We start from the raw sequence: 25,010 nt of genomic DNA, 5'->3' as shown, positions 1-25,010 counted from the left end.
CCAACCGGCTTGTACCAAAAACTATTCCAATACAAAAGTAGAAAGAAATCAAAAACATCTTTTTTCTTTAAAGGTGAATTTCACTGGAAAACTTCGTGTCGCGATTCGACAACGAAAGGTCTAGCATACGTTGTCTTAACTGGGTCTGCGCTAGAGAGTTCCCTAGAAGTAGAAATGCCTATTTCAAATACCCGATGAGGGAAAACCCCTTTCTAATCAGCCCGAAGGCACGACAATCAGACTTGAACCCCTGCCTCTTCAGACTTGAGCCTGAGTATAACCAAGCTAAGCCTTCTTAGAAGGACTTTCTATGTACTTCGAAAGTCTTGAATCCAAGACCTTTTGCTTATAAAACAGGTACTCAACCAATTGATTTAGAGGTGCTCAACCAATTGATTTAACTAGGAAGTACAAATCAAAAACATCCAAGATGGAGTTGATTCACGACTAAATAATTAATAATATTAGCCCATTACGTCAATATTGGGCCATGACAAACTTGGGCCACTTCACTATTTATATCTGTGCCTTACAATCCCGAATCCCTCAAAAATTCTTTTTTATTAAAATTGTTCGTCAGTGCCTGAATAAACTTGAGCAGGATCGAAACAGAAGAAAACAAGAACATTATATAAACAATGGCGGAGATGGCGGTCGGAGGCGGCGACGCACCACCGAACAACACCATTTACATCAATAATCTAAACGAAAAAACCAAAATCGACGGTATATATATATCCCTTTTCTTATTCTATTTATCTTTATTATTACATACAGTAACTAACTTTTATAAATATATAAATTTTTGACCTAATTAAGCTACTGTTTTAGCTATTTAAGACTTATATTAACTGTGTAATATATTTTTAAAAATGACCAGAATTAAAGAAATCACTGCAAGCTGTGTTTTCACAATTTGGGAAGATATTGGAGATATTAGCATTTAAAACCCTAAAACACAAAGGACAAGCATGGGTTGTTTTCGAGGATGTTTCGTCCGCGACTACTGCTTTGAAACAAATGCAGGGTTTTCCATTCTACGATAAAGCGATGGTATGTTCAATTCCACCTTTTTTTTTTAGCTAATCTATATTTTTATATCACTAGGGGTTCACTTGAAACAATGCTAAGTGCTAAAACTTAGAGGTAGAGAACTTAAGGGCTTAGACGAAAGGAGGACGAGAGAAAATTTTTTAGTCTTTTAATACGCATTCGGAAAAAGAGAAGCTTGTATTATTACATATAATAGTTGTATAAGATATGTAGAGATGGTTACGATTAATAAGATGTATAAAAGTGACTTGTTAGTGTCAAATTTGTTGGGTACAGTAAGAGAATTAATGTAGTTGTAAGGTCTTATTAACTATTAAGTAAATAATTTTATTAGTTAGTATGTTGGCAACATGGAAATTTCAAAAATTTACTTCTGAGTAGAGTTTTATAAATTGCGAAACGGTATTGGAGAATGATGGGCATTAAAAGATGCAATCTTTAACTCAATTCATGATGTTACTCATACTCATATTTTTATATTTGCTGCCTCTTTTTTTAGTTGGGCGTGGTTTCGTTTTTTCTTCTCTTATGTTTATGTGGTAGGTTTGTGCGAACTATAAGTATAATATATCTTATGCATGATTTTCAATCGCCACAAGTTTTAATTTTTTTCATAGAATAGAAATATTAACCCAAAATATTCATAGCTTAGGCATTAATTTGATTGTGCATTCCAAGATAAGTTATCTTAAATTCGCATATATTCTTTTCACCAGTCATGAAATTCTATCCATTCACTTGGTAATTTATGCAAAAGGAGACAACATCTAAATAGTTACATATGGTACTTGGTCATACTCAATGCTTCTTTTTGACATGTTTTTAATATTATTTCATTTGATGATTACAGAGAATACAATATGCCAAAACAAAATCAGATGTCATAGCAAAAGCCGATGGCACTTTTGTACCCCGAGAAAGGCGAAAGAGGCATGATGAAAAAGGTGACATTTTTTCTTCTTGGTGTCTTGTGTGGTCTTGTGGTAGCGAGTTATTTTTAGTAGCATCTCATTGGTGACTGGGTAAGATATATATATATATATATATATATATAGGGGTGGGTTATTTATAGTACAAGGGTTTGAAAAAGTACAAAAAGTACATGTGTAAGTTAACTTACACATGCTTGTTCCTTCCATTTCCGACCACCACCATGATCCTCCGGCGACGACGACCATCTCCGGCAACACTTACACATGTGTAAGTACAACTTTCACATGTGTAAGTTAACTTTCCGGCGTGAATTAGGTTCATTTTCGGGTGGATACGGTACGGGCCAGAGGCCTTCATCCGTTCTAAGCTGACCATCAAGGGACGCATATGAGAATCGTATGGATTTGATGGGCGGCGATCCAAGAGATGGTGACGGTTTGCTACAGTACGGGCGAAGCCCTTGATGCCAGCGCCAACGCCGTGGTTGGGGTGGTCGGAGATGATGGTGGCTGGTGGTGGTTGTCTCGCGAAGGAAAAAACCTAGAAATTTTAAACCCTAAAATGCTAAAAAAGTTGTACTTACACATGTGTAAGTCTCGCCGGAGATGGTCGCCGTCGCCGGAGGATCATGGTGGTGGTCGGAGATGGAAGGAAGAAGGAAAAAGATTGAGGAAATACCTTGTACTTTTTGTACTTTTTCAAACCCTTGTACTATAATTATCTTTCCCCTATATATATATATATATATATATATAACGACATTGCTTAGATAACCTTTAAATACCCAAGGACATTAAAAACGTTAAGAATGGGCTAAGTTTTTCAGCGGAAACATGTACGAAAGTTCAATGACTTCTTTTTTTTTTTTTATAATACTGGTAGAAAGTTTGTGTGTGGGAGTGTCATGATTCATGTAACCCTAAGAAACATGAAAATAGATGCGGCAAACTTGACCCAAACTCTTGCAAGGGGGTTATGGGAGGTTTTTATGTTCTCATGGTTTGTATGGTTAGCCTTTGAATTGTACAATGGATCATGTTGGAATATCGTGAAAATTTGGGGGCAGGTTGTCCAGATAATTATTTTGCAAACAGGTGAAATTGAAGAAGAGAAGTACATCATAACAATGAAAAGGCAAATTTTTGAAGTTCTTGGGTAAGGTTAACTTTCAAGAAAGTATTGAACTATCCTGGGGTATAACAAAAAATTTCTTGGGAATTTAATTCCAAAACTTCAGAAATACTAAAATTCTACTTCTGTGCTTTAACTGTGAGAGACATCAGCCTTCAATGATAATTCTTGTCATTTTTCCATTGCAAAATGATATTTTGTGAGTTTTAGTGCTCTAAGATTTAAATGAAGTTCTTTTTTTGTTCAAGTTGAAAATCAAATTTTGTTGCTTTAGGTTTTTATCTATGATTCATGTTCTTAGGTTTAAGTTGAATATAGGTTTTGGGTTGGAATTATAAATATATAGTGCGATTGATATTCTTATTTATGTGTTGCTGCTTACGGTGGTGGAGGTGCATAAGCGGTTATGACACTGCTGATGATAATTGACTACTTTATTGTGCATTTCTCTTCTTAAGTTTCTCCTCTTCGCTGTTGATTGTCTGACAATCCGGTGTTAGGCCTGTCCCCGGTTTTCCTGCATGACCCGTTGTGCAGTTTAAGTTTTTGCCAAACCAAACCTAAAAAATATCGATAAATGCCCAGGCTAACCTGCTTTTTGAAGTTTTGGTCAAGTTTGCCTCCCTTATTATTTTTTTTTTTTTCCGTTCAGCTGTTCATTAGACATAACAAAAGGTTGACCTATACATTGAAACTTCTGTATAGAAAATTTCTATACAAGTAAGTTCACAACCAGTCAACCAGAGATGTTAAATACCTACAATGGATTTACTCGACTGTGAAATAGAATAGTCTGTGTATAATTGTCCAGAAGGACATCCAATAGTTATAGATTTTTTTTTTATTATGGTGTCAAATTATATTCTTCCCCATGGATATTTCTCTGCTTAAAATTAGTTTCGTGTGACCTATATTGACCAAAATTTCTCTGAGTAAGGAGAGAAGTTGTGCTACGGTAGACAATCCTTTTGGATGCCTATTATGTTCTTACCGTTGGTACTTGGTTATGATGTTTTTATGTAACAGGGAAGAAGCGGAAGGGTCAACATGATGCAAATCAAGCAGCAATTGGTGTTAATCCTGCTTATGCGGGTGCATATGGTGCTCCTCCTCCGGTAAGCATGTTTCCTTTTATAGTGTTAATTAAGTCTTTTTTGTATACTTAGCTGTATAGTTACGCCAAAATGATTACTTAATAATTTGCCTCTTACCTTTGGTGCAGCTATCACAAATACCATATGTTGGTGGTGCTAAGTCTGGGATGCCTGAGGCACCAGCCCCACCAAACAGCATTTTGTTCATCCAAAATCTTCCTCATCAAACTACACCGATGATGCTGCAAATGCTGTTCGGCCAACACCAAGGCTTCAAGGAAGTAAGAATGGTGGAAGCTAAGCCAGGCATTGCTTTCATAGAGTATGGAGATGAGATGCAGGCGACTCTTGCTATGCATAGCCTCCAAGGGTTCAAGATAAATCCTGAAAGCCCTATGTTGATCACCTATGCTAAGAAATAGATTTATTTGTTTTATGTTTCTTTGATTGCTAGTAAATCTATTGGAGATGTTAGCATTCTTTGTGTTCAAGATTATTTTGTAGTATAAGTTGTACTTTATCTGGTTATAGTACTACCTTATGTGTCTTCTACTTAATGTATTCTGAACATTTAGAAGTAAATGGACTCCAATGGTAATAAAGGTAATGCTGGGTAACACAACAGGCAGTTAAAATCATTCATCCCTATTCTGATTAGGGTAGTATCCCGATGTCTGCTTTAATGTAATGCTTTTTAGTATTATAAACTATCAACCAACTCAAAATCTTGAATCATTATCAGCTATACAAGCTGCTTGATCCAGCTCAAACTCAAGCATGATTCAATCTGGAGATATTTTGGCATCACGTTTATATTTAGGGCTTTATGACTTTGTAATGTTGCTTGAGGGTTTGATTGGTTTGGTGTCCGATTTTTGTTGATTTCCTTGCTTTTAAATGGCTCCGTTGATTCAAAATCCCATAAAAAACTAGTCCTTTTAACAAGGATGAGCTAGATGGCAAACAACTTTAATGAATGGTATCACAACTTGAAAGTTGTTTTTAAGCATGAGAAGAAATTGCATGTTCTTGATGAACCTTCAACACTGCTGGAATTTCGTGTTGATTATGAAAAGAAGTACGATGAGTATAGTGATAATTTTTCTCATGTTGCACGTTTGAGTTTACGAGTATGTATATATCTATATTGGTATGTATGCGGTTATGTATAATAAAAATGTGACACATAAACCATTTTATTTATGGGTATATGTATAATAAAGTATCACATAGTTAAAAGGTATTACCCATTAAACGTATCCCGTTTCTGGTCTTACCCTTTAAGTGTATCGCATTTGTTTTCAGATTTGGTGCCTTGAAGACATGCTTTCTTATTGAAGTAAATTGTTGCACCTATGAGTTTACGTCTTCTAGTTTACGAGTATGTATATATTTATATTTGTTATTAAAAAGAGACATACTAAAGGGTAGGTCACCCATTAAATCTATTGCATTAATGGGTTTATGTATAACAAAGATGTGACATAATTAAAGGGTAAGACGTCTCACCTATTAAACATGAGTGGTGATAGAGAGGCCTACTAAATAGGCCTAAATATTAGCCAACTTTAAATTTTTGCCATCTGTTAATTTTAATGTTAACATATAATCCAGATTGGTTTTATTCCAATTTTACCCGTATTAATTTAGAGAATATAGTTTCCATTTATCCCTTTCATTATGTTATTTACTTTTTCATTAAGGGCACATTTAAGCCTTTTAACATTTTTTTATTTTCTGTGAATTTTTTCATTATTTTGATAAACATGTAACATCATACATGAATTTAACATCGGTATAACCGTATAACAATAACATAACTATAATGTAACAGAAGATTGACTTCTTTATAATCATCATCAATCCTCATAGATGATTAGGAGAATAAAAAACTCACCTCTTGCTTGCATCATTAAGATCATCAAAGCTATATTTAATTGTAAACAAATTGAAAGTATCCACTGAAATTCTAGGCATACAAACTAGTAAAATTGAAAGATTATGTTTACGATATATGTAGCACCAGTCTAATTAAAAAAACAAACATAATTAATTTCTTTGTAGAAGTTCAAACTTTATATAATCTCATTATGTTTGTGCAGCACATATTACGTATAAACAAAATATTAAATATACACCATCATATCATATCCAATTAAACATTTATTCCTTAACAATTTACAAGTTCCAACTTTCTGTATGATTACTACATAAACAAAATGTGATGCAACCACAAAAAAGTAAAATAAAAAAGAAACAAAAAAAATGAACAATTAAAATCTGATGATTATCAGTTCAACTTTTTAAATGATATGAGATCATCAGGTTCATTATATATATATATATCATTAGGTTTAGGAACTATGCCTCAAAAACTTATTTCGTTTAAGGTCTCTATAAATCTTAAACCGGCACTTCTGTTCTCTATTCATTCAAGAAGTGTTTGCATGTGCAAACTACGCCACCAATAATGTCACTAGCTTATAATGCAACTAAACAATTAAATTTCAATGAACGCTAACATCTATTCACTCATTTCACTCAGTTAAACAACTTTCTTTAGGAGATCCTTTTTACCAGGTTCAGCAAGATTTCTAGACCAGGTGCAACACCATTCGACTGGATAAGTTATTTACAGGTTGATAGCTCACATAAATACTTACTTGCCAAAGGCCCTCTGGTTACATAGTTTGATATTGAGTATTGGGATTGATTTCAATTATAACTCAAGGATTCAAATTCAATATGGTATTGTTACTTTATGAATTCTTAATTTTGAAAAAAGCAAAATTTCAAAGATATATAAAAAGCAGCTAAATCAACATATAGTATCCTTCAACAGTATGAAAGTGAAGATGTCAATCATTGGACTTAGAGTCTGCATTTTCACAAATATTTGGACCAAAAGTGCACATTTAAAAGTTTGGAGCACCCATTACTTTGGAATGTAATGGAAATCCCTTTTCATTCAAGCAGTGATGGCTACTACACGCTAATACAGTCAGTTAATCAATAGAATGAATGTCGACAAATATGTATCGCAATAATACACTAAACCCTCTCTAATTCGGAATTGTGTCTTTCTAATTGGTCTTTTAACTCCTCTCTCCACCCCTGAATCAGTCTTTCCTGTTTCTTGATAAGTTCAGTCTTCGTCTTCAGTTCTGCTTCCATCATGGCAATATCCTGCATTTATTTAAAAAGGTTTCAAGTATACTCGTTGCTTAATCATGTCCTCTCAACTGTAACGTTTAAACACAGAATATAATTCATTATCGTCATCCAGGCATTCATTACCTTTTGCAAGAGTTCTTCTTTCGTTGGCTGATCCTCGCGTTGCAGACCAATAAAGTAGAGTTGGAGTTTTTTGGCAGCCTCCATAAAATCTCTAGCATGTCTCTCCACATCAACTAGGTCAGAAATATAAAACAAATGGACCATTAGTTGAATAATCATGAAAATAGAACTCAAAGACAAGTACAGTTAAAAAAAAATAAACAAGCTACAAAACTGTATGTAGCGAGATAGTCATTTCATGAGCATATTGAGGGTAAATTCTACTAGACCACTTATTACATGTTTGAACGAGAAAGTTTCAAAAAGTTTTTCTTGATACAGGCTCTATAGAACGAAGAGAACACAATTCCAGAAAACGGCAGCCTAGATTAGTGACTTGAATTATATAAAGAGGGGAGGGGGATACAAGGTGCTTAGTATTGTTATGCTGCTTTAACTAATGAAGGGATTGGCAAAGAAAGAAGGCCTGGATTCGTTTAACTAAAGCACCAACATATCTTTGTACTTTCTACATACCTAAAACGCGTTTAGTATGAGTGAAAAAACTATACTAAAATGGCAAAATGATTTCTTTCAAATGAAATGATTTACGACATTGTAAGCATCCCTGGCTTATATCCTGTTCGACACATATTACATCTTCCGGGTTCTCCTAACTGACGCTAGCTACCGGGGTCAGGATTAACAAATCATAGCTATTCTAGAAAATGTTTCCATGATGCCGCAGATTGCACGATTCACACCAAATTCCTAGCACTTTGATATATATATATATATATATATATATAAAAGGGAGACAAAAACTAAACTAACTCTGATGTGAAGGATGAGGAGATCGATCAATAGCTTGAAGCTCTCTGGCAGGAAGACAAGGGAGTAAAGCGGCCTCCATTGCCTTCACATATCCGATCATATCATCTGCTGCCCAAGTATCATGGTGTTGCTCCCCTGTCTGTCTTTCCGCCATATTTTCAGTAAATTATTACTACAATAAAACAACGCAATACAAACAGTAGTTTAAAACCCTAACGAGTTAAGCAACCTCTATTGAAACCTATAGATACAGATCCCTATTGTTCTCTTAAACCCTAAAAATTTGAATTCTTTTCATTATTATATATATGCTGGAATTGCAACAACTTGTAAAACAACTATTACATACAAATAAATAATTAATTAAAAGTTAATTACTTGAACTGAAGATTTGGATGACGTAAGAGACCGGAGATTGAGATCGCCGGTGGACAGTGCCGCTTTTGTGAGGGGAGGGACAAACTGCTTCTGATTCTCAAGGATTTTTTATTTTCCCCCCTTTAAATGTTTAACTTTCGAAATTGTGTCCCAAAAAAGGATTTTTCTAACAATTGTCATTAACTTGTACTATAAAAAAAACTCGTATTTCTAATACAAAAGTTCACCCTAAAATTTTATAAGAAAATTTGTGACTAATAATGACGTTAAAGGTTTTCATTAACAAAACACTTTAAAGTAAGCAAAAATTATGTTTTATGAAAAAAGAGTCATTTTTGATAATTATTTGAGAAATCTTTCTATAAATGATCTTTCTATCTTTTGATAAAGGTATAAATGTTGTTTTTTTTTTGTACTAAATCGACTTGAAAAATGAAAACCCAAAATTGTAGGTTCTCTGATTGTTACACAACTTGAAGTAATACAATTGATTGCAGAAATGTCCGTTAATTGAGTGTTTATTAAACATATGTGTTATCTACTGTTTACTACTCACTCATATGCTTACATCTTTAATTACCACAATACATCTAAAAAGCCACATACAAAATTTGTCAACATCTTGTTGATTAGTAAGATCTAAAAGTACAAGAACAAAAAAGAAAGAAACTGCTTAGTGCCATCTTTTGTGGGTTTTGAACCCCAATACCTTGACGGTGTATGAGAGAGGTTAATATGTAGGCAGATCTTACATCTACCTAAGTAGAGAGGCTGTTTCCATTGTCTACCTAAACTACAATAACAAATATAGGATATATCATTAATCATTATTAATATAGGATCGCTATGCCTAAGCCACTGATCAATTACTTACATCTACTTTAAAAATACAGAGCTTCAGGTCCCTACTGTTTTTTTTAAAACATTTTTGGGCCATTTATCGAAAGAAAGAGTTTAATGTAACTTGGCCATTAACTTGTTTTTTTATAAAAATAAATAAATGAAAACTCTCTGGTCCATGTAACGTACATATAAATATGGGTTCATATGCTCATTGCAAAGTATAATCACTTTGACGTACATGTGGTCACCAAGTGTACTCCCTATTTAGGACTTTTCCCGCACCATGCAATATTTTTGAGGGTCGGTTCTCATAATGGCTTACCTTACATTCTTTGGATGGGCTTTGTATTATAAGTCATTACAACATGAGTGATAAAAAAAAATAGTAACACTCTTTCATACACATGAAGGTATCACAAGTTTGTGAAAAGAAATTAACAGCCACATTACGAAAATAGATGGAAGGGCAACAAAATCTTAAGCAAGTACACAAAGGTATTAATTAAATACAAGTATACAACCCAGCTAATAATAGATCGATACACAAAGGTATTCATCTCAAATATTTAAAAAATAAGAATTCATATATATTGATAGTGATGATTAGGATGAATTTTAGTGACAAACGGCAGTCTAGATTATTCTCCGTCAATGATTAGAATGATAATGTTAATTTCTTGTACATTTTGTATACAAATCCTTCTATTTATGTGATGATGATACGTATCAAAATGAAAAGTTAACATGAGTTGAGTGAAATAGGTGTTGACACATACCATAATCTCTATGCGTATGATGAAAGATTATGTATCAAGTGTATGTTTTTTGATACAGTATGAACTAACCGTTGAATTCCTATTTTAGCTTTTTTTTTAAGCGTCTAAAATTTCTTTCTTGTAAGACACATATTTCATCAATATTGATAACAGCAAAACCTTAGAGACTTGTTATCAAGAACTTAAAATATCGTAATGAAAGAAAGATATGAGGTTTTCGTCAAGTATTTGACCAAATTACAAGATAGTCTAGTTTCTATATAAACTATCACTAAAATACTACTTAAATCGAACCACAAATACTACTAAACTCTTTGTAAGTATAAGTATTAGGTTTATGTTATTATCTGGATGTGTTAGCTACGCGTATATCTAAAATTCTAGTTATGATAGGTCTGGAAGAGTTTTTTCTCCAGATTGGTCGAGTCTGGAGATAATAGTTTCTCATTGAGATGTTTAAATATTGAATCTATTTAATAAGATAGCTCTTTAACGCAAACATGATTAAGATATTATATGCTAAAAAAAAAAGCCAAAAAATTGAAAGGGGAAAAAGAATAATATGGAGAGGGGATGACAAGAGCAAGGGAGGAATCTATTTGTCATGTAGTTGTCTCTTGATTACACACATAGCACAAGTCAAAGGGCGTGCATCAGGTCTTGTTGAATATTGGGGGCATGATTGGAGTTTTGACAGTGAAGCATTTATCCATAGCAGTACCATGACTTGTATATACAGATTTGCATAGCAATAAATAGTAATAATCCAATGCCCAGCTCTGGTGTTACACGCCAATGCCCCATCCCCTATTTAATTTATTTTTACTCCCACACTACACATACTACCACTACTGACTCCAATATATGACTTCATCCATTTATGTACTTGTAATCATTTTCTTTTCCCTTTTCCTTGTCAAGTTTTAGATATTTTCTTAAGTCAAATTTCAACAAATTAAGCATAACAGTTTTTGTATGTTTATAGTGTTCAATATTGGAACTGAAAACTAAAAAGCACACTCGATCTCTTGAGTGGCTCATCACTGAATATTTATATATAAGTATCTATAATTTATATTATTTCACAAACTCATCAGCAAAAGTATGCCTATATATTATGCTTCTTTCAAAGGCACATATTTTAGGCACAATTTTCCTGATTTAGAAAAATAACACAAGTAACACTCATCAATATATGGATCAACATATATGATACCTGAACATCAAGGCCGTCTCCGAGGATTTATAAACCTTGGCCGTGAAAAAAAAATGTCCGGAAGATAGATGCTACAATTATAATTATATAAACTAAGATATAAAAACGATGGTAACTGTTATATCAAATTGTTACTTGAGTTTTTTTTGTTAAGTACTATTGTTTAATTTTTGGATAAATATTAAAATTTGTAACGGACTTTGTTAACAACATATATTTTTTACATATATGCATAAAAAAAAAGTCGGACCCTTTAAAAGATCGGACCTCGGCCGGTCGTCCACTTCGTTCTATGCTGAACATTTAGAGTAAGATATACCACTAATATATAGATGCTCTTATAGGTAAGAACATACATTGATAGACGCATGTTATATGAACAAAAAGATAAGATAAATTAATTAGATATCTGTAATTAGCAATCATCATCCAGTTGATCATGATGTATCATTAGATAGCCAAATACATGACCATTACAAACTTATATAGAAGTATAACTAACTCTATGATTGATCCCGGCCACCTTGAGCCTTTGGTTCATGTGATATATGTCATACCATACTAGGCATTTTTTGTAAATATGTGAGAAAAAATTGTGTGGAATTGCTTAGTTAGACAAAAAAAAAAACCTTTATTGATCTAATGGTAGAGATGAGCTTACAAATTATGTCGTAAAAGCATATAGTCATTACGTTAAACCCATGTCGTTTACAAGGTACAACACATGTTATATACAAACAATACTTATCCAGTTATCCTTTTTTAGTCTTCATAAATGGAACGTAGTTATTTGCAGACATAGAAGAGCCTCCCCTAACTACTTCAGCCAATTAAGTGGATATAGATATATGTCCCTGTCCAAATGGCCGGATGACGTACCATCTGCTTGAGACCTGCTTGCAAGTGGGGATCGAACTTAATTGTTATTGCTCAAGTATTATGTAATCATAGATTACTAGCTAGGTGTAAAAGTGTAGTACCCAACCTATAATAAGCTCGCATCAACTCATAAGCTAGGCGTCGAACCCATTCCAAAAAGCTAGGTCAAAGGAAAACGAGACCCCTAAACTCGTATAAGCCATCAACCAATCCCAACTTGACCGTAGGACTGTAAAAGGCCGGTTGCACATTACACAATACATCCGACCATTTTTCCTGTAATAATTAATACGAAGTAGAATAACATTTTCACTAGAAAATTAGACATATTAGAATGACATTTTTCTTTCTATGTTTTTCCTTTACAATCAACAACTAATTATGTACCATTACTTGATTTTGTTAGTTTCACATTATACAAAAGTATAGCCGGGGGTTCTTCCCACTTCAACCCGCACGGCTTATTTATGTTGAGATTGAGTTTTGTTGACGTTGATATTCAACTCTAAGAATATTTTACTATATGATAACAAGTAGTGTAATATCAATCTACATCGAGAAGATGATGTCTTTTGACACACGAATATTTTTTCAATCTTCTAATACATGAATACAATAAACAACCAATATAATAGACTTTTGACCTGACAATATTCAGCATACAACAACCAATATATATAATAGACTTTTGAGCTAGCAATATTCGATATTCGAAGTGTAGATCATGTATCCCTCATTCAAGTAGTTCAGTATTTAATTTCATTTGTTCAGAGGCGAATATTAAAACCAACTGGGTGGTTGGAGCCCTTGTCTTTGTAGGTTATAGGTTCAGTCCCCACACCCAGCAAGACTATAGGTCTTTTTCAATATTTGGTAGATAATAGAACCTGAAAGCAGTCTCTCTATCTTTGGTAAGGGTAAGACTGTCTACATCTAAACCTCCCCCATAAACCGTGTAAGACGACGTCATTGGGAGTGTAAAGGGTGTAGCTGTTAAAACTACGATATTACCACTTTTGAGTGTAAAGTTATGTGTGCGTCAAGGGCTTTTATATTGAGTTGTAAGCAACTAAACCAAAAGTGTCTCTAAGCTATAGTATAGTCGAGTATTAGTATGTCAAATTTACAATGAATAAGCTTGTATATATAAAATTTGCTTTCGCCCCCGAAAACAAATGAGACGCCCTTGTTTACAATTTGTTGAGAGACCAAAACCATAACTTGGTTTATAGTGAATCACTTAATTTAAATACAAACCAAATTAAAGGTCCTTTGGTATTCAAACTCCCAACTTGAACAAGGTAATAAGTACACCTGATTTCCGTGAGGTTACTGCTAAAAGGCAATAGAAAGGGGGAAAAAAACTACTGATCAACAATAACTTTTTTCTTCTTCTTCATGGAATTCATATGAAATACCTAACAAAAATAATAATATATACAGGCCTTCCTGTACAAGAGTTAAATGAATCAGCAGCTAACAATAATTAATTTAGACAGTAGATATATATATACACTGATACTATGGTAGCTATATAGATTGTATCACAAAAAAATTCAAGCATGCCTCATACATGATTCGTGAATATGAAATAAATTGTGGTTAAAATAAATCGATGATCGAAACTAAATTATAATAAACAGTAAAGTAATAATAATCCCATAATATATATATATATATATATTTAGTTATAGTTTCAGATTTACCTTAAATTTTTAGAATCACATTAAAATCGAAACTGTAAACATAGTGGATGATAGTATATAACCTTGTGATTTTTGATCCTAAACTCAAAATTTTGAAATCTTCATATTAATAACTTATCTATACTATCTTATAAATCATTTTGTTGTTTCTTAAAATCTCAGAAGATTATTAGTAGCCAAGGACGGAGCCCGTCAGTCCATAGCGGAGGAATAGCGGCTAAGGGCGGAGCCCGTTAGGTAGATCACCCCTCACTGGTCACCCCCTATGACCTATCACCCTCTATGACCTATCACCCTATGACCTATCACCCCCAATAGCTTTGGTTTATGAATATCCTTAAGGGCGAAACCCGTTCCGAATCATAATTTTTGTTCAACCTACACATGTGTAAGTTATGTGTAACTACCAAAAAGAAAACGGAAATTAAAAGTCGTTAAAAGTATATCGAATTGGATCTCTAATGAAATAGGACGAAATTTTAAGATTACCCATGCTTTTTGTTTTGTCTAACGATTTACGGTTTGTGAGTTATAACATTTTGAATGATTTTGGTGAATTTTATTATTTAATTGAAGAGAGAGAAAGAGGAAAAGAATGTGTGGTCCAGAATGGTTCTTGAGTTCTTTTTTTTTTATGAGTTCTTAAAATAACTCACCCCTATACCTATAATACCCTTAAATTCTAACCACTCTTTTTTTTTCTCTTCTCAAATCTCAATCACTCATTTTTTTTTCTCTTCTCAAATTTCAACCACTTATTTTTTTTCTCTCTCCTCCATAAATCATTTTATTCCTCTAATTTATTCAAAATCTTTTATCTCGAAAACCGTATATTGATAAATTATAAAAATTGTATGGGTGTTCTTAAAATTTCATGCTCTTTCATTAGAGATGCCATTCGATATACTTTCGACGAATCTTTAAATCCGGGGCGGAGCCCATACGGCTAAGGTATTTGGCTATCACACAACTTATCACCTCCTATGACCTATCACCCAACATGTCACCGTCGCATTGTGCGAGTACTATTGCTCGTTATAATTAATATAAGTAATAGGAGTTGAAGAATTGCAAAAGAAAAAGTGTCTTTTATATTAATAAGTTAAGAGTTAGAGTTTAATTATATGTCTAATAAGAAAATTGAATTTATATACAACTAAGAAAACTAAATTAATAAAATTAATTAATTATTAAAAGGACATGTGTCAATAAAAGATTTCAGCACATGTCGTTTTAAGAATATGTTAATTTTGTTATAGTTTATTGGTAGATAAAATTAAAAAAAAAATGGGATTGAATTGCATTATGGTTTGAAACTGAAGAAACCCAAAAGCCCCACAATATATATGCAAGTAATGTAATCAAAATAATAAAATTGGTCACTACACGCAAAGCAATAAACATTACATAGCGTTACGTTATCCAACCCCACAGGACACCTCGCAAAACAACATACACTCCTCGATTGGTTGTGAGCTCATATATGATGATGGTGACGTGGGGGCAGGGCACAAACAACATTGCTACTCGATGTCTCCGATCCAGTGTTTTCTTTCTCTCTATATGTGATCGATGCCTAGCTTGTGTATGCACCTATAAATACCCACCCACCACCCAATGGCAACTCACCATAAACTGAAACTACTCACAACACATACACACTAGTAGTCTAGCTAGCTGGTACATTTCTTAATTAGATATAGATCATATTATCATATATAGGTGAACGATCTATGTTGGAGAAGCAGGGTACGTGCAATGATAGAAACGAATTCGTTCTCAGGTTTATTGCGCGTACTCTTCCTCTCCAATACGGGTTTGCTCACCTTCTTGTGCGTAAAGTCGTCGATAGCTTTCTAATCAATTGTATGGCGATACGTCATTTGTATTTAGTTTATTGTATGATATTACGAGTATTACTTGTACATGTTGCGATATATACCTTTGAATTAAATAATTGGCATGGTTCAATTCTTTTTCTAAATGCGGCTCAATCTAGATATTATTGAAAATGCTATATATAATTCAATAAAGAACGAGGATCGAACGTCTAAAATGTAGTTAAACCAATAATCTTATATGTATCGTGGTCATATTTAATATTGTTAACTATCTGAAAAAAGTGTTTTGCTTTGTTTTGTGAATTTAACTTTTTTCAATGCAGGGGATGTATGTAGGAAAAGAGCCAGGAGGACCTTTTAGTGTTTTACCAAGTTGGCTTTTCGCCTACATTCGGATACTCTTTATTTGTTCTCGAGTTTGAAAAAGAAAAAAAAAAAAAGTAGAAGAGGAACGTAATTGAAATTACAGAAAAAATATATATATATATATATATATATATATATAAAAGAATGAGTATTATTATATATTATATTTGAAACAGCATGTGATTATAATTATGTTAGACGTCGGATAACTTGTATATTTCTAAAGACATGTAAGCGATGTGTTTTTTTCTCACAATATTTTAAGTGAAAGATATAATATAATGTATACATTTAACTACTTTCAAGGTATGACAATGGAAATTTAAGGGGGAAAAAAAATACAATTGATAAGAACATGCTTTCTTTAAAAGTACCTAAGTTATTCCCTAAAATATTTATGGTGATACAAAGGTTTAAAACGACAAATAAACTCTCACTTTATAGTTATTTGGATATTTTGGACCCAAATGATCCTAATTCCCCCGCCCCAATCACCGACTCCCGGTAAAATTAAATCATCTTTGAGTAGATTAGAAACATATTCAAACTGGTGACATTTTTCAGGTGACATTTTTTAGGTAAAGATATCGACAATAGTCTCAAAAGACATGTATTCTATAGTTCTATAAACATAAGATAGCATGTACTCTAGAGTTTTATAAAGTTAAACATAGGATTGGAAATATCATGAAGAGTTTTAACTAATATCAAGATAAATTTGTTATTAATATCACAAAAGTTGTGGTTGGAAGCCAGTGGCGAAGCTAGAAATTTTTGAGTGAGGGGTCGGGATCTAAATTTTTTTTTTCGTAACACTATTTTCCGGGTAATATGTTCGGGTCGGGTCAAAAATTAATACTATTATTATAAAAAAAATGTTTCAATCACTAAAAACCTAAACACTTGTCCAAGACAAAAGTAAACATTAAAAAAGAGACAAACGGTTGATACTTGGTTCGATTCAACTAAGTTATGGGCTAAGTAAGTAATTAGGTTATGGGTTTTAGTTTGAGCTAAATAATTTTGAATGAGCTTATGTAAAATGTAATAGATTAATTATATTGCTTTGTGTATAAAAAAATTTTCACAATTAAAATAGGGGGACGAAACCGAATATATCAAAAAAATTCTACACGAAACATATATAACCCCTACATCGGAAAAAAAAAATTTCGAAGGGTCAGGCGCCCCTCCCCGCCCTATGGTAGCTACGCCCTTGTTGGAAGCATCGAAATGTTGTCTTCTTCAAGTCATATCAGCCTAGTAGTTACGAGGTGTTTTCCATGATTTTTCGTTATTTTTTTTTGGGTGTCTAACATTTTTTTATTTTTTCGAGCTCCACTTGCATCATTTTGTGTCTTTTGTTTGAATCGTCAATACGTACATATGTTATGTTAGAATAACTTCTAATCAGTGAGGGTGGTCTTCGATCATAATTATGTAGTGGAACCGTCGACCGTATTTATGTAGTGAAACTAACATAGGGCAAAGGTCATGATAGGCAAATATAAGTGATTCCTTTCACTGCCCGATAAGGTTTGAAATGAAATAAATTCTTTTAATCAATGGAATTTTGTACTAATTCAACATTGATTAAAAAATTTTCATTTAAAAAAAAATGAAGTTAGATAGTCTCAAATTCCACCAACTAAAGTGACTCATTGTATTCGGATTCAATCATTACCTAACTTAAAATGATTTTGAGAAGAATTTTGAAAGTAAAAATTTCCAATTTAAATTCCATTGCACTCCTCGAACCTAATGGTTTCTCAGTGTCAACAATTACTCGCAATAACAAAAAGAAAAGAGTATTGATATTCGTATCACTGTTTCGATAGATTTATCGTATTGTACAAAGGATACAACATATTGTCCAAGTGAATGATACAATATGTGGTATACTAGAATCATTTCTCAAAAGAAAAACAGAAGTGTGGATAGCATGAAGGTCTCAAACCGAATCCAATAAAGACCACCCGACCCCCACCTCGCACCACAATGTAATCAAATACATTAGCCACAACACGCAAAGGAATAAACTTCCAAATGTTACCTTATCCCACAACGCCCAACCAACCCAACCTTGCAGGAAACACACTTCTGGCTTTGTGATTCTGTTTCATGTGATGGTGGCGTAGGGACAATAACAACAACATATAATACTCTAAGTATTATGCCATTGTTTGCACTTATAAATACATTACCACCTACCCAATGCCAATATAGGCTATAAACTGATTTCCTATCACACTCCCCCATTTGCATTCCTATACAATAATGTAGATGCATAGGTGATGTATCTTTGTTGGAGAAGCAGGTACGCGTCATTACATGGACGTGAATTTGTACCTAGTTAATTGCGCGTATGCTCCTTCTCCAACGTGGATATGATCACCTTCTTATAGTGTGAATCAATTGCAAAAAAATTTAAATAGTTGTCTAACATGTATTAGTTTTGGAATATATCATTTGTTCGTTGTGTTATAATGTCTTATTTCATAATTGGGGTTCACTTTTGTTTAATTTTCTTGAAAAAGTTGTAACTAGATAATGTATTGGGATTTAAAATATTTATTGGGATTTAAAATATAGTTACAACTTTTTCAAGAAAATTAAACAAAAGTGAACCTCAATTATGAAATAAGACATTATAACACAAAGAACAAATAATATATTCCACAAGTAATACATGTTAGACAACTATTTAAATATTATAAGTAAGCTTGTTGAGCCTGTTCGAATTGTAAAGCTCCACTAACTCCTAACTCTGACTGACTCAACAAGTTTATGACTAGAAGCCAAAACATAAAGTTTTAAACCCGAATCCTGTAAATAATTTATGAAATTTTAAACCCGACTCCTGTAAATAATCTAATAACAACTTGTATCTAAACTCGAATGTTATCGGGTTCAAATTATTCGATCGCTCATATTCAAATAGCTCGTTAATGGCTTATTATCTTGCTCGAACTTCATCTAAATGAATTCAAACTCGAATTGCTTGTTGACAACTTACTATGGAAGTTGACAAAATGTGGTAGTCTAACATTTCTCAACCCAAATACGTTATTAAAATGTGTGTATATTTTGGAGGGAACATGCCCAAACGCACCCTGAAAACAAATTAGTAGAAAACAGTGCCTCTACTTTTAAAAACTTCGATCACAAAATTTCTAATCAAATCAAAATCCTAATTTTACACTCTAAATTACATTACAATGTTACACGAACTTCTACTCTCACTGTTAGGCTTCACCGGAGACCTAATTATTGACGACCAACAACACCGATTATCTGCCGCCGGCGACAACTTTATCTCCGATCAATGCACTTTCAAACTCGCTTCAGATATTTCATTTCTTCAACCTAGCGAACGGTATATTTTCTACTTCTTTTATTATTATTATTATTATTATTATTATTATTATTATTATTATTATTTCCCCTTCTTTACTTTTTTTTAGATAATATTTAAATTTCCCCAAATTTTAGGGTTTTACGATATTATATAATTGCGCCACTAATCCGTTTGTTATGGCAAAACCAAGACGTTTATTCATTTATATTATTATTATTATTTATATTTAATTAATCAGCATTTAATTACAATTTGTAGGTTATATAATTTTAAGTAGTAAAATGTGTGGCGGTGTTTATGAAATGCAGAGATATTATTGAGAGGGTGATTACTTTAGGGTTTTACTATCGTGAACTTGATCGGTTTGCTACGAAGTCGCGTAATTTAAGTTGGATAAGTTCGAAAAACGTGTCTCCCTCTTTGTTAGGGGAAGATAAGATAAAGAGTCAGAGTGTGTACAAGAGGGCTATCGCAAATGGGATTGTGGAGGTTCTGTCGGTTTACCGATCTGCTGTTTTGCATATGGAGCAGAAGTTGCTTTCGGATGCTCTGCCCATTTTAGCAACGGTTACTCAGTCCTTGAACAATGTAGGGTTTTTGGATAATTGGGTATCATTATTTTATCATCATGATGCATATATTTTGTTTAGTTCTAAATGATGGATTGTTATTGTAGTTTCATGTTCTTTTGCCTCCTTTATATGAGCTGATTCTTGAGATCGAGCGTGATGGGATTTGTGGAGGGAAACTTCTTAATCTTCTGCATAAACGATGCCATTGTGGGGTGCCTGAATTGCAGGCATGCATTCAAAGGTATCGTAATTTTATTAATCACAAAGTAGGTAATTAATGGGAAATAAACAAAAATTGGCTGTTTACTTACAACATAGACGAAACGATTATTCAAGCTTATTTGGTGCCACGAGACTACCAAATAGTTGTGAAGACCAGTATAACCATGAAACAAATTTTTTGTGTTGTTGACAGACTTCTATGGCACGGGCATCAGGTCATGTATAACCAACTTGCTTCCTGGATGGTTTATGGGATTCTTCACGATCAATATGGAGAATTTTTCATTTGCGAGTACGAATCTTTAATATTACATAGATATGTTGAGATGTGACACTGATAAAAATTATCAAATAAGGATGTTAACTTTTATGCGCTTAGGCAAGAAGGAAACTCAGAGCGTGACTCATCATCCCACACAAACATGACCGAGAAGTTAGCACGTATGTCAGTTAATGATGGATCTTTAAATGATTGGCACTTGGGATTTCATATCTCCTTGGTACTTAATATATTTTCTCACCTTAATTGATGTATTTAAGACTATTGAACTTGATGCTCTTTAGAACATGAATAATTATCTCTGTTTCTCATTCTGCTCTATTTCATAGGATATGTTGCCAGAATATATTCCAATCCAGGTGGCAGAATCCATTCTTTTTGCTGGCAAAGCAATCCGGGTTCTTCGTAATCCTAGTTCTGCCTTCCGTTCTGTGGATGCTAGACATAAAAAGCTGATGGGGGATGAACTACTGCCACAGTCAGAGGCTGATAAGATTGAATCAATGCTTATAAACCTTAAGGTTCATAATACTGATATAAATATTATTACTGTAGCCATTCTAAAAGAATAAAATTATTATTACTGTTACCTTTTTCCTTATCAAATAAGCTGAAAAGTTTTGATTTTCCATCTTAAATTCATTGCTCAATTTCTGCAGGAATCATCTGAGTTCCACAAAAGATCATTTGAGGGTGCTGTTGATTCAATCAGGGCTATTGCAGCAAGCCATCTTTGGCAGGTATCTTTTTCTTTTCCTTTCTTTTATAGTTTGGCACTTTGGCTGCAGCTATTATCCTTGTATAACCTTTTTAATTAAATATGCAGCTTGTGGTTGTACGTGCCGATCTAAATGGGCATTTGAAGGCCATCAAAGATTACTTTCTTCTAGCAAAGGGTGATTTCTTTCAGGTAAACGATGATCAGTTTCTTGTCTTTCTTGGTTTTTGCTATTCACTATTAGAAACCTAGTAGCTAGATAGATTAAGCAATTTTCGTAGGCCACGAAATTTTTTTGCATTTGACTGAAGCTTGATTCATACATTATAGATACACTTTATGACAAACTTCTAATGTTATGATAGAGTTTTCTCGAAGAAAGCCGCCAGTTGATGCGATTACCCCCTAGGCATTCAACTGCTGAAGCTGATCTTATGGTTCCATTCCGTCTGGTAAGTCTATTTTGTTCTTATGTCGTATTAACATCAAGAAATGGTGAGTAGATTGAAGTAAATATATTATATGTAATCCAGGCTGTAACAAAGACCATCAATGACGATGATAAATACTTTTCAAGAGTGACATTACGGTAAAGTACTGCACTTTCCACTTTAGAATTAACAAGAATATACACATATAGCTTTCACATACTTATATTCCTAAACCACTTACAGGATGCCTGCTATTGGGAGTAATGTTAAATCTTCCAAAGTAGATATATCAAGTTCCAAGCATGCTGACAGTGATTCAAATTTGCTATCTGATACTTCTTTAGAGATGTCCCTTGATGGTTGGGATGGTATTGCCCTGGAATATTCTGTTGATTGGCCTTTACAGTTGTTCTTCACACAAGAAGTTCTCTCGAGGTACATGGCTCCACAAATTGTTCAAGTTGTAATCTTTTGATGTTTTACTAATGATAGAATGAGTTTCTCATTGTGTATACTATACACTTGTGATTTGAACTCCAAAACCATTTGAATTATACTTGTACCAACCTAGTATCGCCTATGGACAGGTACCGTAGGATATTTCAGTATTTACTGAGGCTAAAGCGAACACAAATGGAGTTAGAGAAGTCATGGGAATCTGTAATGCAACAAGATCACTCAATTTTTTCCAAACGTCACACTGAACGTGTGAATGGATCAATGATTCAACAGCGGCGCCAATGCTTTAGACCTATGTGGCGGGTGCGGGAGCATATGGCTTTTTTGATTAGAAATCTTCAGTTTTATATCCAGGTAGGATTCTTAAAGACTTTCAGGTTCATGAATTAGTGTGTTCCAGTAGGACTTGTATGAAGACAAATGATTTATTTGAAATCATTATTTCCTAGGTGGATGTAATAGAATCCCAATGGAATGTATTACAAACTCATATAGAGGAGTCACGGGATTTTGCAGAGTTGGTGGACTTCCATCAAGAGTGAGTATTAGTTAATTGTTTTTTTTCATCTAGTAAGTTGTTAACAAAAGTACAAGTATAAAATATATGATGGGGTATTACATCGTTGATTCATTGGTAAAATTGACACTTTGAAATTCGGCGCAGATACTTGTCAGCTTTGATATCACAATCGTTCCTCGATATTGGTTCAGTATCAAGGATATTGGATGGGATCATGAAGCTCTGCTTGCAGTTCTGCTGGAAGATTGAGAACCAGGAAACCAATGCAAGCACCAATGAGCTGGAACGTATATCCGAGGTAATTTAAATTACATTTGCAATTGGTAGATGTTTTAGATAATTTTTGTACTGGTGGAAATTTTGATTCATTAAATTAGTGAAAGGTCAATTGGGCTATGTTTTATGTCTAACCTATCAAATGGGTAACAAGAAAGAGAAAAAACAGCTTAAAGGAAAATGAGTTGACAGTTGCCCAGAGTGTATACCTAATTACTTACTGCATAAAACCTTCTAAATCAGTAAGTCGTTTTACTCGGATTATTATTGAACTAATATAGATTTTAATGTTAAACCCAGCCTGTTAATCAGTCATGGTCTGCACAAATAGTTGCACTTGATGACCCGCTTAAATAGCTAACCTTTATGACCCACGGTAATAATTACATGTGATTACTGGCAATAACACACTTTATGGCCCTTTGCCAATCAGATCATCTCCTCCCCTCTAATTTGTTGTCTTGTACTTCATGCCTTGGTTGTGATCACCAACTGAACTGCTCAAGGTTATGAACTTATGATATAGCATTATGAAGACTCAGGTGATTTTTTACAATATGCAGGAATTTAACAAGAAATCAAATTCCTTGTACACGATATTGCGTAGTAGCAGGCTTGCTGGTAGTCAGCGGGCCCCTTTTCTTAGACGTTTCCTTTTGCGACTGAATTTTAATTCCTACTTTGAGGTAGGAACTCAGACGGTACTCAGATGTTTATCTTTTAGTTATATTTTAGAATTTACGGTTCTAACTTGTATTCATTATCATATAGCAAACTGCCCATGGAGTTATGAACGTTGTCAGAACAAGACCAACAATTCCACCTCTGCAGTGATAGTGGCAGCAAATCTTCCTAAATTTTACATTTTATTCTGGTAATCCTTTAATAGGTACTGGCATCACACCTTCCGAGTGTCTTCTGTGAAATTTAAAATGCTAGAAGTGGCAAAATGGATGGGTCAAACAAATTGGAACAGTTCGGGTTGGGTGGCTGAAATACTTTTGTCAAAAAAAAAAAAGAAAGCATAATTTGCGTGTCGAATATGTTCTTGTTATTTCAATAGTAAAACTAATTAGCCCATGGCGTTGGTGGCCCATTGGTATGGTCTTTTGACCTTGGGGTATTCTATTTCTACCAGGGTTTGAATCTCACCTCCTATTTTTGTGGGGGTGGATTATTGGAGGGTTAAGCATTAAATTCATTTGGGTGACCATTTTTCTTTGAAGGGAATTGGCCATTGGGGTGACTTTTAGTTTGCAGTAGAAAGAAAATATATCCTGAAACATTCATAAGTAAATGGGTCAATGGTCACCTATATCACATATTCTGAATTTCGGATCTATGAAAACTGCAACGCTTGACTAGCTCATAGATTTAGCCAAGTGTTCAGATCAAAATCATTGCAACCAAAAAATAATTGATAATGATCACGTTATGCAGATAGTTATATTAGAATATGAAGTCCTTTTGAAATTAGAAATGATATAATTTTTTGTTATGAAGTATGAAGTAACAGAGAAGCTGAACTTACTTGCAGTAAAACAGTTAAACATTCAAAACTGATGCTTGTGTTGGTTTTCCCCAGATGCAGAAGCTCCAAAATTCGATACGTTCATCATATTGAAGATTTTCTTGTATTAGGATTCAAGTAGATAGCAGAATTTGCTCGAGTCTGCAGCCCAGAAACTAGAACAGGCTAATTTCCAAGCAGTGTTTTGAAATATGTGTGTGTGATTGTCTTTCCTTGACAAGTGGACTAGAAAGCCGTGTGTATGTATACTTGTATGCAGTGAGAAATATGTTCTTTTTTTTTTTTTTTGAGGTGATTGATTGCACTAATTTATATGT

General features: G+C 33.6%; 3 protein-coding genes across 4 annotated transcripts; 2 read left to right on the top strand and 1 right to left on the bottom strand.

Moving 5' to 3' along the window:
* The first annotated feature begins 570 nt into the window (after nucleotides 1–570).
* Nucleotides 571–4,851, top strand: LOC122592971 (U1 small nuclear ribonucleoprotein A). The gene is made up of 5 exons (XM_043765304.1): nucleotides 571–726; nucleotides 881–1,053; nucleotides 1,904–1,997; nucleotides 4,144–4,232; nucleotides 4,340–4,851. The coding sequence occupies exons 1-5, from the start codon at nucleotides 639–641 to the stop codon at nucleotides 4,631–4,633; spliced, it is 738 nt and encodes a 245-aa protein (XP_043621239.1). The 5' UTR covers nucleotides 571–638; the 3' UTR covers nucleotides 4,634–4,851.
* A 2,204-nt stretch (nucleotides 4,852–7,055) lies between these two features.
* Nucleotides 7,056–8,815, bottom strand: LOC122593431 (mediator of RNA polymerase II transcription subunit 28). The gene is made up of 4 exons (XM_043765842.1): nucleotides 8,700–8,815; nucleotides 8,322–8,493; nucleotides 7,509–7,621; nucleotides 7,056–7,397 (listed from the first exon to the last, which is right to left on the bottom strand). Exons 2-4 carry the CDS (start codon nucleotides 8,473–8,475, stop codon nucleotides 7,263–7,265), a joined length of 402 nt encoding a protein of 133 aa, XP_043621777.1. The 5' UTR covers nucleotides 8,476–8,493; nucleotides 8,700–8,815; the 3' UTR covers nucleotides 7,056–7,262.
* A 10,624-nt stretch (nucleotides 8,816–19,439) lies between these two features.
* On the top strand, nucleotides 19,440–24,977 carry LOC122592770 (gamma-tubulin complex component 4 homolog). 2 transcript variants are annotated; one of them, XR_006322762.1, is made up of 17 exons: nucleotides 19,440–19,702; nucleotides 19,993–20,272; nucleotides 20,361–20,497; nucleotides 20,672–20,770; nucleotides 20,858–20,978; nucleotides 21,088–21,279; nucleotides 21,418–21,498; nucleotides 21,585–21,668; nucleotides 21,842–21,928; nucleotides 22,010–22,065; nucleotides 22,151–22,342; nucleotides 22,495–22,720; nucleotides 22,816–22,904; nucleotides 23,031–23,184; nucleotides 23,726–23,848; nucleotides 23,934–24,051; nucleotides 24,748–24,977. XR_006322762.1 is itself a non-coding variant. In XM_043765079.1 (17 exons), exons 1-16 carry the CDS (start codon nucleotides 19,545–19,547, stop codon nucleotides 23,994–23,996), a joined length of 2,142 nt encoding a protein of 713 aa, XP_043621014.1. In that variant the 5' UTR covers nucleotides 19,440–19,544; the 3' UTR covers nucleotides 23,997–24,036; nucleotides 24,748–24,977. The 2 variants fall into 2 exon arrangements, 1 of the variants encoding a protein (XP_043621014.1); XM_043765079.1 differs by having other exon boundaries at nucleotides 23,934–24,036.
* The last annotated feature ends 33 nt before the right edge of the window (nucleotides 24,978–25,010 follow it).

Source organism: Erigeron canadensis, chromosome 3 (genome assembly GCF_010389155.1).
Source record: "Erigeron canadensis isolate Cc75 chromosome 3, C_canadensis_v1, whole genome shotgun sequence".
Classification (NCBI taxonomy): Eukaryota; Viridiplantae; Streptophyta; class Magnoliopsida; order Asterales; family Asteraceae; genus Erigeron; species Erigeron canadensis.
This window is presented reverse-complemented; position numbering and strand designations above follow the sequence as displayed.